General features: G+C 38.5%; 1 protein-coding gene across 2 annotated transcripts; it reads left to right on the top strand.

Moving 5' to 3' along the window:
- Positions 1–5,717: 5,717 nt before the first annotated feature.
- MS3_00003023 (uncharacterized protein) lies at positions 5,718–11,198 on the top strand (the record flags this gene model as incomplete). 2 transcript variants are annotated; one of them, XM_035731928.2, is made up of 6 exons in its annotated part: positions 5,718–5,999; positions 6,033–6,217; positions 6,254–6,474; positions 6,511–6,738; positions 8,425–8,616; positions 10,562–10,917. In XM_035731928.2, the coding sequence occupies exons 1-6, from the start codon at positions 5,973–5,975 to the stop codon at positions 10,915–10,917; spliced, it is 1,209 nt and encodes a 402-aa protein (XP_035589494.1). In that variant the 5' UTR covers positions 5,718–5,972. The 2 variants fall into 2 exon arrangements, with proteins under 2 accessions (XP_035589494.1, XP_051070714.1); XM_051210698.1 differs by having other exon boundaries at positions 5,718–6,217; positions 10,562–11,198.
- Positions 11,199–12,178: the final 980 nt, after the last annotated feature.

The raw sequence follows: 12,178 nt of genomic DNA, 5'->3' as shown, positions 1-12,178 counted from the left end.
TACATACAGTATAAAAAGTAAAGGACTTAGGACAGAACCTCGGGATACTCCATTAAGTACTGGTCTCCAGGTGAAGTACTTGTAATTTGTTCTTATTTTATGTCTGCGACCTGCTGGGAAATCCTTAAGCCATTTTCCGAGAGGTCTGACAATGTCAAGATTTTCCAGCTTCAATAGGAATTTATTTGTTAGCACCTTGGTAAATGCTCCGCTGAAGTCTATGTGGACATCATCCACTGATTTTCAATTGTCTAGATGCCTTATCCATGCTCCCTTACTATAAAGAGGTTTGTTGTGCAAGATAAACCTTTTCTGAAGCTATGGTGTTCACTTTTCAACAAGTAGTTGGTTTCCACGAATGTCATTATAGTCTTTTTGACTATTCTTTTCAGTACTTCAACTACAACACTGGTGAGGCTAAAAAGTCTGTAGTTCGGTAGTTGTCTTGGTCCTGTTTCATGTATTAGAGTGACGATTGTATCCTTCTAGTTCGCAGGTAACACACCTTAGTCAAATGACATATTGAATATCACAATTAGTAGAGCTGAAATATATTGTGCAATTTGTCTCAGGTTTCTCTCAACACTCAGAAGAGCTTTCAACTCAGTAGGCGACCGACTTCGAGACTAACAGGATCGATTCCAACCAAATCGCAACACTTCGGATCATTGTGGAACAAACAATTGAATGGAATTCATCACTCTACATCAATTTCATTGGCTACGAGAAAGCATTCGATGGCTTGGACAGGAAAACACAATGGAGGCTTCTTCGACACTATTGCGTGCCAGAGAAAATGCTCACCGTCATCTGGAATTCATATGATAGGTGAAAATGCAAAGTCATGCGTGGAGGACAGCTCACAGACTCGTTAGAGGTGGAAATCGGTGTCAGACAAGGTTGCTTACTCCCACCCTTTCTCTCTTCTCCTGGTGATCGACTGGATCATGGAGACATCAAAATCTGCGTGGCAAGCACGGGATACAGTGGACATCTAGGATGCAGTTGAACGATCTAGACTTCACAGGTGATCTGACCCTCCTATCGCAAACGCAACAACAAATGCAGGAGAAGACGACCAGTGTAGCAGCAGCCTCAGTAGCAGTAGGTCTCAACAAACAAAGGGAAAAGCAGCATTTTCCGATACAATACAACATGCACCATTCAAATCACACTTGACAGAGAAGCTTTAGAAGATGTAAAAACTTTTACATATCTGGGCAGCATCATTGATGAGCACGGTGTATCTGATGCATAATTGAAGGTGCGGATTGGCAAAGCAAGAGCAGTATATCTACAATTGAAGAACATCTGGAACTCAAAACAAATGTCAGAATCTTCAATACAAATGTCAAAACTGTTCTATTGTATGAGGCAGAAACTTGGAGAAATACGAAAGCTATCATCCAGAAGTTACAAGTGTTTATTGACAGCTGTCTACGCAAAATACTTGGGATCCGTTGGCCAGATACTATCAGCAACAACCTACTGTGAGAAAACAAACCAGATCTCAGCGGAGTAAGAAACAATGAAGAAGCGCTGGAAGTGAACAGGATACACATTGAGGAAAACACCCAACTGCAACACAGGGCAAACCCTCATCTGGAACCCTCGAGGCCAAAGGAGGAGAGGAAGACCAAAGAACACATTACGTCGAGAAATGGAGACGGACATGAGAAAAATGAACAAAAATTGGACAGAACTGGAAAAGAAGGCCCATGACAGAGTTGACTGGAGAATGTTGGTCGGCGGCCTATGCTCCATTGAGAGTAACAGGAGTAAGTAAAGTAAGTAATTTGTCTCAGGATTTTAGGGTGTATTTCATCCGGTCCTGTTCACTTTTCCGTGTCTAAGGTGTTTGGAGTCTTAAGCACATCGTCCTGACCAAAGTCTATGGTGAGCGTATAGTTTGCTGATTATATATTTGGGTCTCCCTCTTCGTCTGGAAGAGGCTCTTTAATGAAAACTGTTCCGAAATAGTCTGTCATAGTATCTGCTTTTTCCTGATCAGAACTGTTTCTTTAAGTGTATCGCAGTGGTAACCAAATCCTCAGAAGTTGGTGTTCTTCCTCCAAATGCTAACGATCAACTTCATGGACCAGTTTTCGATTTACAGGCAGCCAGTGAGAAACCGATCGCCACATATGGTGAGTGATATGTGTATCTTAACGTGGGTTTACGCAAACCCTGAACAGTACCAATCGCAAAAGAAATTGTTATGTGTAACTAGTAAAGTTGGGCATCACATCACGGCCACAGGTTCAACGGTATTTTCGAAAGCGCGTCAACTGGCTCACGATGAGCTGAGGTTGACAAAAAATGAATTCCACCATATGATAGACTTAGAATCATTCGGCTATCAAATAGTTCGTGGACATCTCTATTGCAAATGGTCCCTAAAAAAGATAGTAATGACTGGCGTTCAAATGGTGACTGCCAACGATTGTACACGAAAACTACTCTCGATCGTTAACCATTGCTTCACATTCACGACTTGGTGGCTACCACGAAAGGTACGAATGTTTTTTTTCAAAAATCGTTTTAGTTAAAGAGTATAACCAAATCCCAATGATTGCTGACGATATCCCCAAAACCGCTATCATTCTCCATTCGGCATCTATGGATTGTCGAGCATGCGTTTCGGTTAAGGAAATTCATCAACGACGCCGTTTGAGCTCTCTACTTCGTACACATGTATGTAGATAGCCGCTTGATCGCAAGCCCGGACGGAAAATATCTCCAACAAGTAGATGTTATTTTTGAACGTCTACAAAAACGCAGCACTAATATAACACTCAAAAATGCCAAATCGGAACCGACTTTCTAGACTTTCCCAGACATACTATTGATGCTCAAGGCAACCAACCTCCAAAAAGCAAAGTGGCGGCCATTTTTGATTACCCAGAACCTATCACAGTCAAGCAACTACGCAGCATTTCTCACTCACCAGGACACCAGAGAACCCACTAGTATTGCAATAGACGCATTGTACTCTGCAATCGGTGGTGTGTTAAAACAATTTGTAAATAGCACCTGGCAACCTCAAACGTTCTACTCGAGACGGTCGCAAGACGCCGAAACGCGGCAAAGTACTTTCGATAGTGAACTCTTAGACATGTATTTTGCTGCACGGCACTTTCAACACTTTTTGGGAGACAGAGAATTCATTATGTTCACCAACCATAAACCTCTCACTCTCTCTCTTAGCTCGTATTCAGTTAAGTACTACCCACGAGAGTCTCGACAACTGGAATAAATTTCACCGTTTACTTCAGATATAGAACACATTTCTGGGGTAAACGATGTAGTTGCGTACGCCTTGTCTCGTATGACGTCCTTGGACGGTTTCCAAGGTATCCACTTTCTTGAACTCTTACAGCTTCAAGAAGACACTGATCTCCAGCACGACATATATTATTCAACCCTAAAACTGCGTATTAAACATATGGGAACAGGTAAGGAAACCTTACAATGCAACACATCTACAGACAGCGATCGTCCAATCGTGCCGTTTCACACGATGGGCGAAAGCACTGCCTATCAAAGACATTACTACTGAAACAGTGATCTGCACCTTCGTAAAACAGTGGGTAGCAAACTTCATACCCTCTCACTTTTGACTTCTGATTTCTCTGTGTCGGCACACAAGTGTTACTGGCAAGGGTGTTGTCAAACTCCGATTGCGTGTAGAATCATTAAAATGTTAAGTTCCCTATTAAACGAGTCCTGAGAAGTCACTATTATCACTTCAGCCCATAGAAACTTCCAAAATTCAACTGACTGTAAGAATTAGGTATCCAAGATCGCCAGAGGTTGAACTTGCTGTTCCACAACACAAAGTTACGACATAGCTTGGCAAAAGAAACGTTGCCACGTGTGTATGAGGTTAATGATCAGCGGATTTTCGATGAAGACCTCTGTAGATAACTCTCCTTATCTAAGCCCTCCCAGCAGGTGTATAATGTACTTGCGTCATCCCAAAATGACGCCGTAGATAAATTGGCTGAGTCTGTTGATCGGACTCTAAAAGATCACCCGAAATCCAATCACTGAGGTTTATTCTGTCAGTAAAAATCCTCAAACGACACAAGAAACTTTACAGACCTCTGTCGTACTTTCACTCATTATCTAAATACTCATCATCATCGCAGAACCCCTTAAACCCCTCGGAACCCATCATGAAAAAAATCTGCCTCTAGATCACGAGAAACTGATAATTCCGATTGGCATTGTACCTCAACAAGAACGCTAAGTCTTCTATAAATTGCGATAAACCCTAAAGTATCCCCAGTCCCAAACCTTTTATCAAGACAAAATTTTCGGGGAATTTCCCCGTAGGCGTGTGTTAACAGCAGTTGAGGTAGGTGGAAACAACCATCTGTCGCATATCACTGATGTGGTGACGAACTTTCTCTCATGACCGACTACGAGATCCGGCCTTCAACTTACAGGAAGCAAATGGTAAACTGACCACTACACACGGTAAGATATATTATTATTTTAACGATCATTTACGCCAACCTCTTCACCTGATTTTCATTAAGACAGATGTTTCTATCCTAGTCGTTGATACAGACGTGTTACAACACCATACTCTGCTCACCAACTCGAACGAATGAAGATTAGTAAACGGAAATACTGAATAATCTGTTTGCGTTGTAGGTTATGCCCAGACATGATTAAACATACAATCGATCGACAGACACATGATAAGTACCCTGAACTTTATACAACAAGATTGAAATTGCTGTGTTGCCAGCAATATTACACACCGCATTACGACTACAGGATAACCCGTACTTTTGAAAACTCGCCGGCTAGCTCCCGATAAGCTTAAGTTAGCCAAAAACGAATTCGACTGCAAGCGCATGGTCCCTAAACATGACCGATGGTTGGTGTCTAACCAGTGACTATCAGCGACTTAATACGAAAAAAGCTTGCGATCGCTACGTGATGCTACAAATCCATGACCTGACACCCACTCTAAAAATCGCAGTCGATTTATCGAAAATCGATCTTGTCGAAGAGTATGGCCAAGTTACTATGACTGGAGGTGACATTACGAAATCTGCTATCCACACATCAGGCTCTACAAAGCTTTTGCACATAACATTCGGATTGAAAAGCAATACACAAGTGTTTCAGGGATCCGTCGATGTTGTAGCCAGGGTTTTCAACCTCTTGAATGTATATTTTGGTGACTGCTTGGTGGCGAGTTAGGATAGAGAATTTCAACTCCAGGATCTGGACCGTTTTCGCAAACGACTCCAAAAACATGACATCACGATGAACATTCAGAAATTTCAAATCCAAACCGTTTCTCTGGACTCGCTTCTGACACCTAAGGCATTCATTCCTTCAGAAGACAGGTGGCGGCCATTTTGGACTACCCAGAACAGATCAGCCAGGCCATTATGCGTGTTTAACAAACTAATAAGTTGTTATCGATCGTTAATAAATAAATGTCCATCTATCGTGAGACCCTTGAGTCCTGAGTTGCAAAACACTGGAGATATCTTTAGTATTTGTGCAGAAATAAATTGATTAACCATTCCTCACTTCGTTGAAATACGGTGACAATGAAGATTGTATTGCTATGACTTTTATGAATGACCACCGTTATATACCTGGGTTTCAGTTTATCCACAACATCATCGATGAACAGAAAGTCAATTGTGTATTTTATGAATCTTCTTATTTTTTAGTTAGAGAGTTATATATAAATAAGGATGAAATTTCAGTCAAGGGTTTCATGCCAATCACTGACTTCAGTTGTTCAAAATGTAGTTCAATAAAAATCATGGCCCAGTTTTCAGCACATATTCACTAAAATGACGTGAAACTGACTTCAATTACTTGAAACACATCTCTTATTGAACTCTGCAACCCCTAAGGTTTGTAGTTAGCGCTTGTGATTGTCCTTCAGGTTTTTCGCGGCGCAAATCAGGTGATATTTCTGTTATGATAACCGTATGGGTCACTTACCTTGGACATTTATTGTAAGCACTCTGCTTTCTCACTATTAGTACAAGATTCGCTTCTTCGTTGTTACTTTTGGGGCTCATATCCAGTCGGAAAAGTACCCAATTGTAATAATCCCAGGTGATGGAGGGTGTCAGGCGTATAGCAAGCTAAAAAACTCAACGTCACCTCCTTTTTTAGTATGGATAGACTTACGTTACTTTCTCGAACCGGGAAAACTAAACGAATACTTCGGGTAAGGTTCACAACTGTTTGATTTATTGGGTCTCAGCTTAGTTTATGATCCAGTCACCAGAAAGTCTAGAGATCCTGATAGCGCAGACGTATATTTCCCAGGTTGGGGTGAAACGTGGTCTATTGAAAATTTGGATAGCTATAGACATAGCAGAACTGAATATTGTGGTCCGATGATTGAGTCATTGCGTCGTGATCCTTTCTTTGTATCCAACTGGACTATTCGCGGTGCACCCTTCGATTTCCGTAAAGCTCCAAGTTAGTTTAAAGCTTTTAAATTAGCTTTCTCTCCAGATGAAAACGAGGGCTTTAATAACAAACTTATGCACCTGATTGAGGAGACTTATCAAAATGGTGGAAACCGGTCTGTTGTTTTGCTTGGCCATAGTTTGGGGGCTAAATACGGGATGTACTTCTTAAAGTCAATGAAGAAAAGCTGGAAGAATACATACATCAAAACCTTTGTCTCACTCAGTGCACCTCTTGGTGGTTCAGTAAAGGCTCTTAAAATCGAAGCAAGTGGTACGTTATGTTATTCGATTATATTTGTTCAAATGTGTCAGCGTTTATTGCTTTTTTGTCTTACTTAAAATCTTAGCAAACAACTCCATTTATAATAAAAAAGGAGACCACTAACTCGGACTACGATGGATTATTATCCAGGATGTACATATCTGCTTACCATTACTTAGCGCGGAACCATCACTTAAATTTCTCACCATTTTTGTCAACTAACTGGTCCTATGAGTGTTTCGTTGAAATTAATAACAACAAAGTACTCGAACCTCACTGATTGTTTCAGAACCTTGGTAGAATTCCAATCGAAATCGGTTTGTAAAATATTACCTGTTCATTTTTTGTAGTCTTATTTATAAAATGAATTTCCGGCAATACTTGAATTGCCTAATGAATCACTGATGAACCTAGTTGGTAAATAACGTTATTGTTTCAATATTCCGATAAAATATAGCCTTATTAGCACAATAAGTAACAATAAAAAAGTATTTCCATTTCTATTTGTAAATGCAAAATGTTACTTAAGATTTGATCCGCTCCACTACCTAGACTAACCATAGACAGCAAAGTAAATAATTTTGCTGATCACTACGCTTATATTAAAAGACTCATCACACCCGGTTGATGGCTAATAAAATCTCTATACGACTACTAAAAGTCCACGTGGTTCTCACCAATTTGCACTGCTGGTGAAGTAGGAACAGTTGTACTGCACATTTGTCTGCAATTTGCTGTCTTTTTTCTGATCTTCATTGTCAGACTACTCATTCATACACTTATTTTATTACTTCACAAACCGAACTAAGGTTTTTAGCCTGCGATTCTAAATTTTTTGATTGTAAACTAACGCATTTCACGGATATCAGTTTTATGAAATGCATCTAAAGTCTCATATTTACTTTTCCTGTCTCAATATATTATTGTTGTTGCTGTTGGTTTGTAACTAAATTGATGATATAATTCCCGGACTTCTCACATGAATGTTACTTATTCGAGTTGCATCAGCCAACACAGCTGTTTGAGTATGCAATCTTCGTAGTTACTGCCAGCAAATCTGCGTATGCTGTAGCAGATCCTGATATCCTGGGTTTAGTTTGTAATTGAATGATATTGATATCTTGAAGCATCAGGTAACATGATGCTTTAAAGATATCAAGCTTGTTATCCCGATATTTGCCGAGGATTAGATCTTTATACTTAAAATAAAGGCATTACAGTGCAGTCACGCTGTGAAGCCTTATCCAATATTCCATCAGTGGTAAGGTCATAGGAAGCAAACAACCAGGTGAGTTTTACCAGCCTTATTACCAGGATTTATTAGTGAGAATAAAAAATCCACCCATTATATGGGAAACGCTTCTATTTTAGTCACCGAGTCTTATTTATAGCTGTCAGTATAATATATCTTTAATAGATAATCTCATGCAACTATTTGATATTTTCTGGCGAACCACGTCTGCAACTATTTTCTGGAATATATAGGCAATGTAAGTACCTGTTTCAGCTTGGGTACCCGGGCAGTAACGCAGCCCTCACAAATATCAAATGAGATTTGTGTGGCGCATATGTATTTGGTGCCTCCTTGTACCAATATCTATGTGTTAAAATAAACAAATACAATAAATTCTAAGTACTTTTTACAATAAACCTGTCATTTTTAAACGTTGTTTAGATGTACTGCTATTTTTGTAGGAGATAACTTTGGTGTGTTTTTACGCAGTCCACTTAGTTTCCGCCCTGTTCAGCGCACGCTACCTTCTCTTGCTTTTCTCCTCCCGGATTCTCGTTTGTGGTCACCAAAGGAACCTCTTATTATAACGCCAACAACAAACTATTCTGCTCATGACTACGAACGTTTCTTCCATGATGTCAATTATTCAATCGGTGAGCAAATGAATATTATATATTCAGTCTATTCATTTTAACTTGTTAACTTTGTTTTATTAAGAATTTACTAACGTTGGAAAACCTAAGTCATTAGATTTCAAATCAGTAATTGAGTAGCTTCGTGTATAACGTCTTTAATTTATGTGCGTACTGCTAAAATGCCGTATATTAGGACAAGTCAGTTATCAACTGCTGTGTGCTTCCAAATAGTGATTCAGTTTATGTTAAGCTGTGGTGTAAATCATTATCAAGTTGAACCAATCTTAATACATACTAAATCGAGTATTAAGGTAATTTGCAACCACTTTAACAACTAGATGTATTATTGAAATATTCTCTTTATTCTTACTTCTTGCGCCTGTTGCTGCTCATAGATCACAGGCCATCAACTAGGATTATCCAACCATCTCTATCCTGGGCTCTTCTTTCTAGCTGTTTTCAAGTACTGCTCATTCTTTAGATGTATGCCTCCAATTCTCGTCGCAATATTTTCTTTGATCTTCTTTTCCTTTTGCCTTCAGGATTTCAAGTTAGGGCTTGCCTCGTGATGCAGTTTGAGGATTTCCACAATGTATTTCCTATCTACTTCCAACGTCTTTTTATAATTTCATCATGAGCTGAAAGTTGGTTTGTTCTCTGACATTAAATTGTTGCTGATGGTATCCACCCAACGGATCTGGAACATATTATGTAGACAAGATACAAAAATGCTTCCTACCCTTGTGTATCGTTATTCTAGGATATTATTATCCACGTCGTTTGGTCACGTACTGCTTCTTTTTAGTAAGTGGTTGTGAAGCTAAAACTGAGTGAACCGAAGGAAATAATAAAGATGTTTATTCCAAAGAATTATCCTTCATTGTTTCCACTCTTCGTAGACTTTCACTGAGTGGTAGTTTGGTTATCCACCAAATTAAGACATCAATGAAATCTGTTATTTACAACCACCAAAAAAGGTGTTAATGATTTTTTTGGACAAACTGAATATTATAACCTAAATTAAAACCATATCAATTACTGTTGATGTAAACAATATGTGAAAAAGTTGATTGTTAGAGTGAGTTTTCAAGATAATAATCATGATCTGTGTTGAGAAACCTTAATTGATGCAGCTCAGAATCCGTCGCACTAGCGCCGATGCATTTATTCTGTATTTTCTGGTGTTATGTTTTGTTTTCTACGATTACTTATACAGTGTTTTTCATTCCTTTGCTCTTCATGTAGTCACTTTTTTGTCTCTGCACTGGCGTTTAGTGTGGGATTTTAGTCTGATGTACACTTTTCACTAGCCATATGTTGTTTATGAATGACTAAATCCCAAAACCAGTAGAAGTCACAGAATGTTAGTGCCAGATAATATGCCACGAAATAGTTTCAAATGATCTCATCGTTTTCATCTGCCTCTTCACCTGTTTTAATTTGTAATAAATCTTAGCTGAAGATGTTATTAATAGCGAAGCCTTTTTAACAGTTGTCGTAGTAGTCAGTAAAGTTGATTCAGTAAATTATTTAGCCTTCTTTAAATATCCGGGTAGGTCTGCATGCGTTCAATCGATCTCCAAATCAAAACGGGGCTTGGAGAAATGTTATTATGTTTCGAAGAAAAAGGCAAAGTTATGTCTCAACAAAATGTTTGAAATTTATGAACGGAATAGTTTTCACTGAATATAAATCACAGTACGCTATTTAAGACTATGAAGTTACATTTTGAATACATCAAATTAACTTCATATTGAACAAATCGAAATAGAACAAAAACACTGAAAGTCAATAGATAAAATTCCTTTTCAATCAACTTGAGGATTCTAAAACCGGTTTCTTAAATGTATTATTTGGGAATTTCACATCCTCAACAGAAACTTTTATGGAACAAACTTTTAAAGAATTATTTTACTTAAAATCATCACACTATTTTTGCACACTTATACATTTTTATCCTTAGGTTTCCAGATGATGTTGGACAGTAAATCTATAATTGATACATTCGAAAAACCAAGTGATATTGATGAAATCTATTGTATTCATGGATCAAATTTGAGTACCACTGACAAAATGATTTATTCACCGCCCAACTTCTTTCATAGTGGATTTCCAGATCAAGTGCCGACATTGATTCCTGGAAACGGTGATGGTACTGTTAGTCTACGTAGTTTAGAAGTCTGTAAACGTTGGCCTGGTATAAAATATTTCATGTTACCTGGGGCTGAACATGTAAATATTATGGGAGATCCACGTTTTATTGATATTATTCATCGAATTGTTGGTGCTAATACAACTAAAACATTAAACTGTTGTTAATTATTTTCTTCACTTTATTATTTACTTCTTCACTGTAATAAGATTCTCATTTCATTCAATTTCCATAGAATTATTTGTTACAATATGGGATGGTGGTCAAGATAGACTGCAAAGTATAAGACACATGGTCCTGGACGTATCAAATGTCATATGGATATACTCAAACTTGAACAATATTTTTGTTTTAATGTGGACAAAATCAGGATAATAGAAGTTATGTTTTCTGTATTGTTTTTAGGTCCTCATAATTTATTTCTATTATTACTGTATTTTATTACAAAGTTCTTGTTTTAATTAGTATTAAGGGATTATTTTTAAGTTTGAAGAGGTTGTATAGGTTTTCTTTTTATGTTAAAATAGGTTTCATCATAGGTTGACATCAACTGGAGTACCAGAGACTGTCTGAATCAATCTAATTCACGTTTTATTAACATTATGCATCCATAATTTCACGTAAAACCAAACTCAGAGCATTTAGGTTTCGTAAAAAGTATGATACTTTTAAAAAACTGAGTTACAGTTAGAACGAAACAGCAACCCAATGTTTTTCTAGTTTTTAATGGTTTTTCAGCTGTTTTCTTTCTTTATTTATTTGAACACATAAATATTGGTACAAGAGGGCACCAAATATATATGCACCACACAAAACAATGAGAATTTAAAAACAAGAAAAAACAGGGTAAGGAGCGTAAAAGAAAAAGAGAACAATAACGAACAGATAGGTGTAAGGTAGAATAATAATGGTAATAACGGGGGAAACGGGAAGGTACAACCAGAAGAAATCTTTCAGTTAAGGAAGAAGCAACCACTTCTTACAAATAAAGTTACGGCAGGATCGTCACTGGCTTCTGTTCTGAGCCATATCTGATAACGTCCTTAGCCACTGTGTAGCACCATCTCTCAGACCCCAGCCAGGGAGTCCTGAAGGACCAACAGAAGCCAGTCCTTTGCAGCTTCCTTTCATACCACGACACCATGTCATATACTGACCACCTCTCTGCGTTTTCCAACCAGTCCCAGCGTCGGCAAATAATGCACGACGTGGAATTCTCTGGGACGACATTCGTAGAACATGTCCAAGCCACCGGAGTCGGTGTTTCAAGATGGTGACATCGATTGCATGATCATCTCTGTGCCCGAACACACGATGCCGAACCTTTGCATTACTGACATGGTGTTGCCACTGGATGTCAGCAATCCTTCGGAGACAACGATGATCGAACACAGAGAGTCGTCTAACGTCCTCAACTTGGAGAGGCCA

The sequence above is a fragment of the Schistosoma haematobium genome, chromosome ZW, assembly GCF_000699445.3.
Source record: "Schistosoma haematobium chromosome ZW, whole genome shotgun sequence".
NCBI classification, from domain to species: Eukaryota; Metazoa; Platyhelminthes; class Trematoda; order Strigeidida; family Schistosomatidae; genus Schistosoma; species Schistosoma haematobium.
This window is presented reverse-complemented; position numbering and strand designations above follow the sequence as displayed.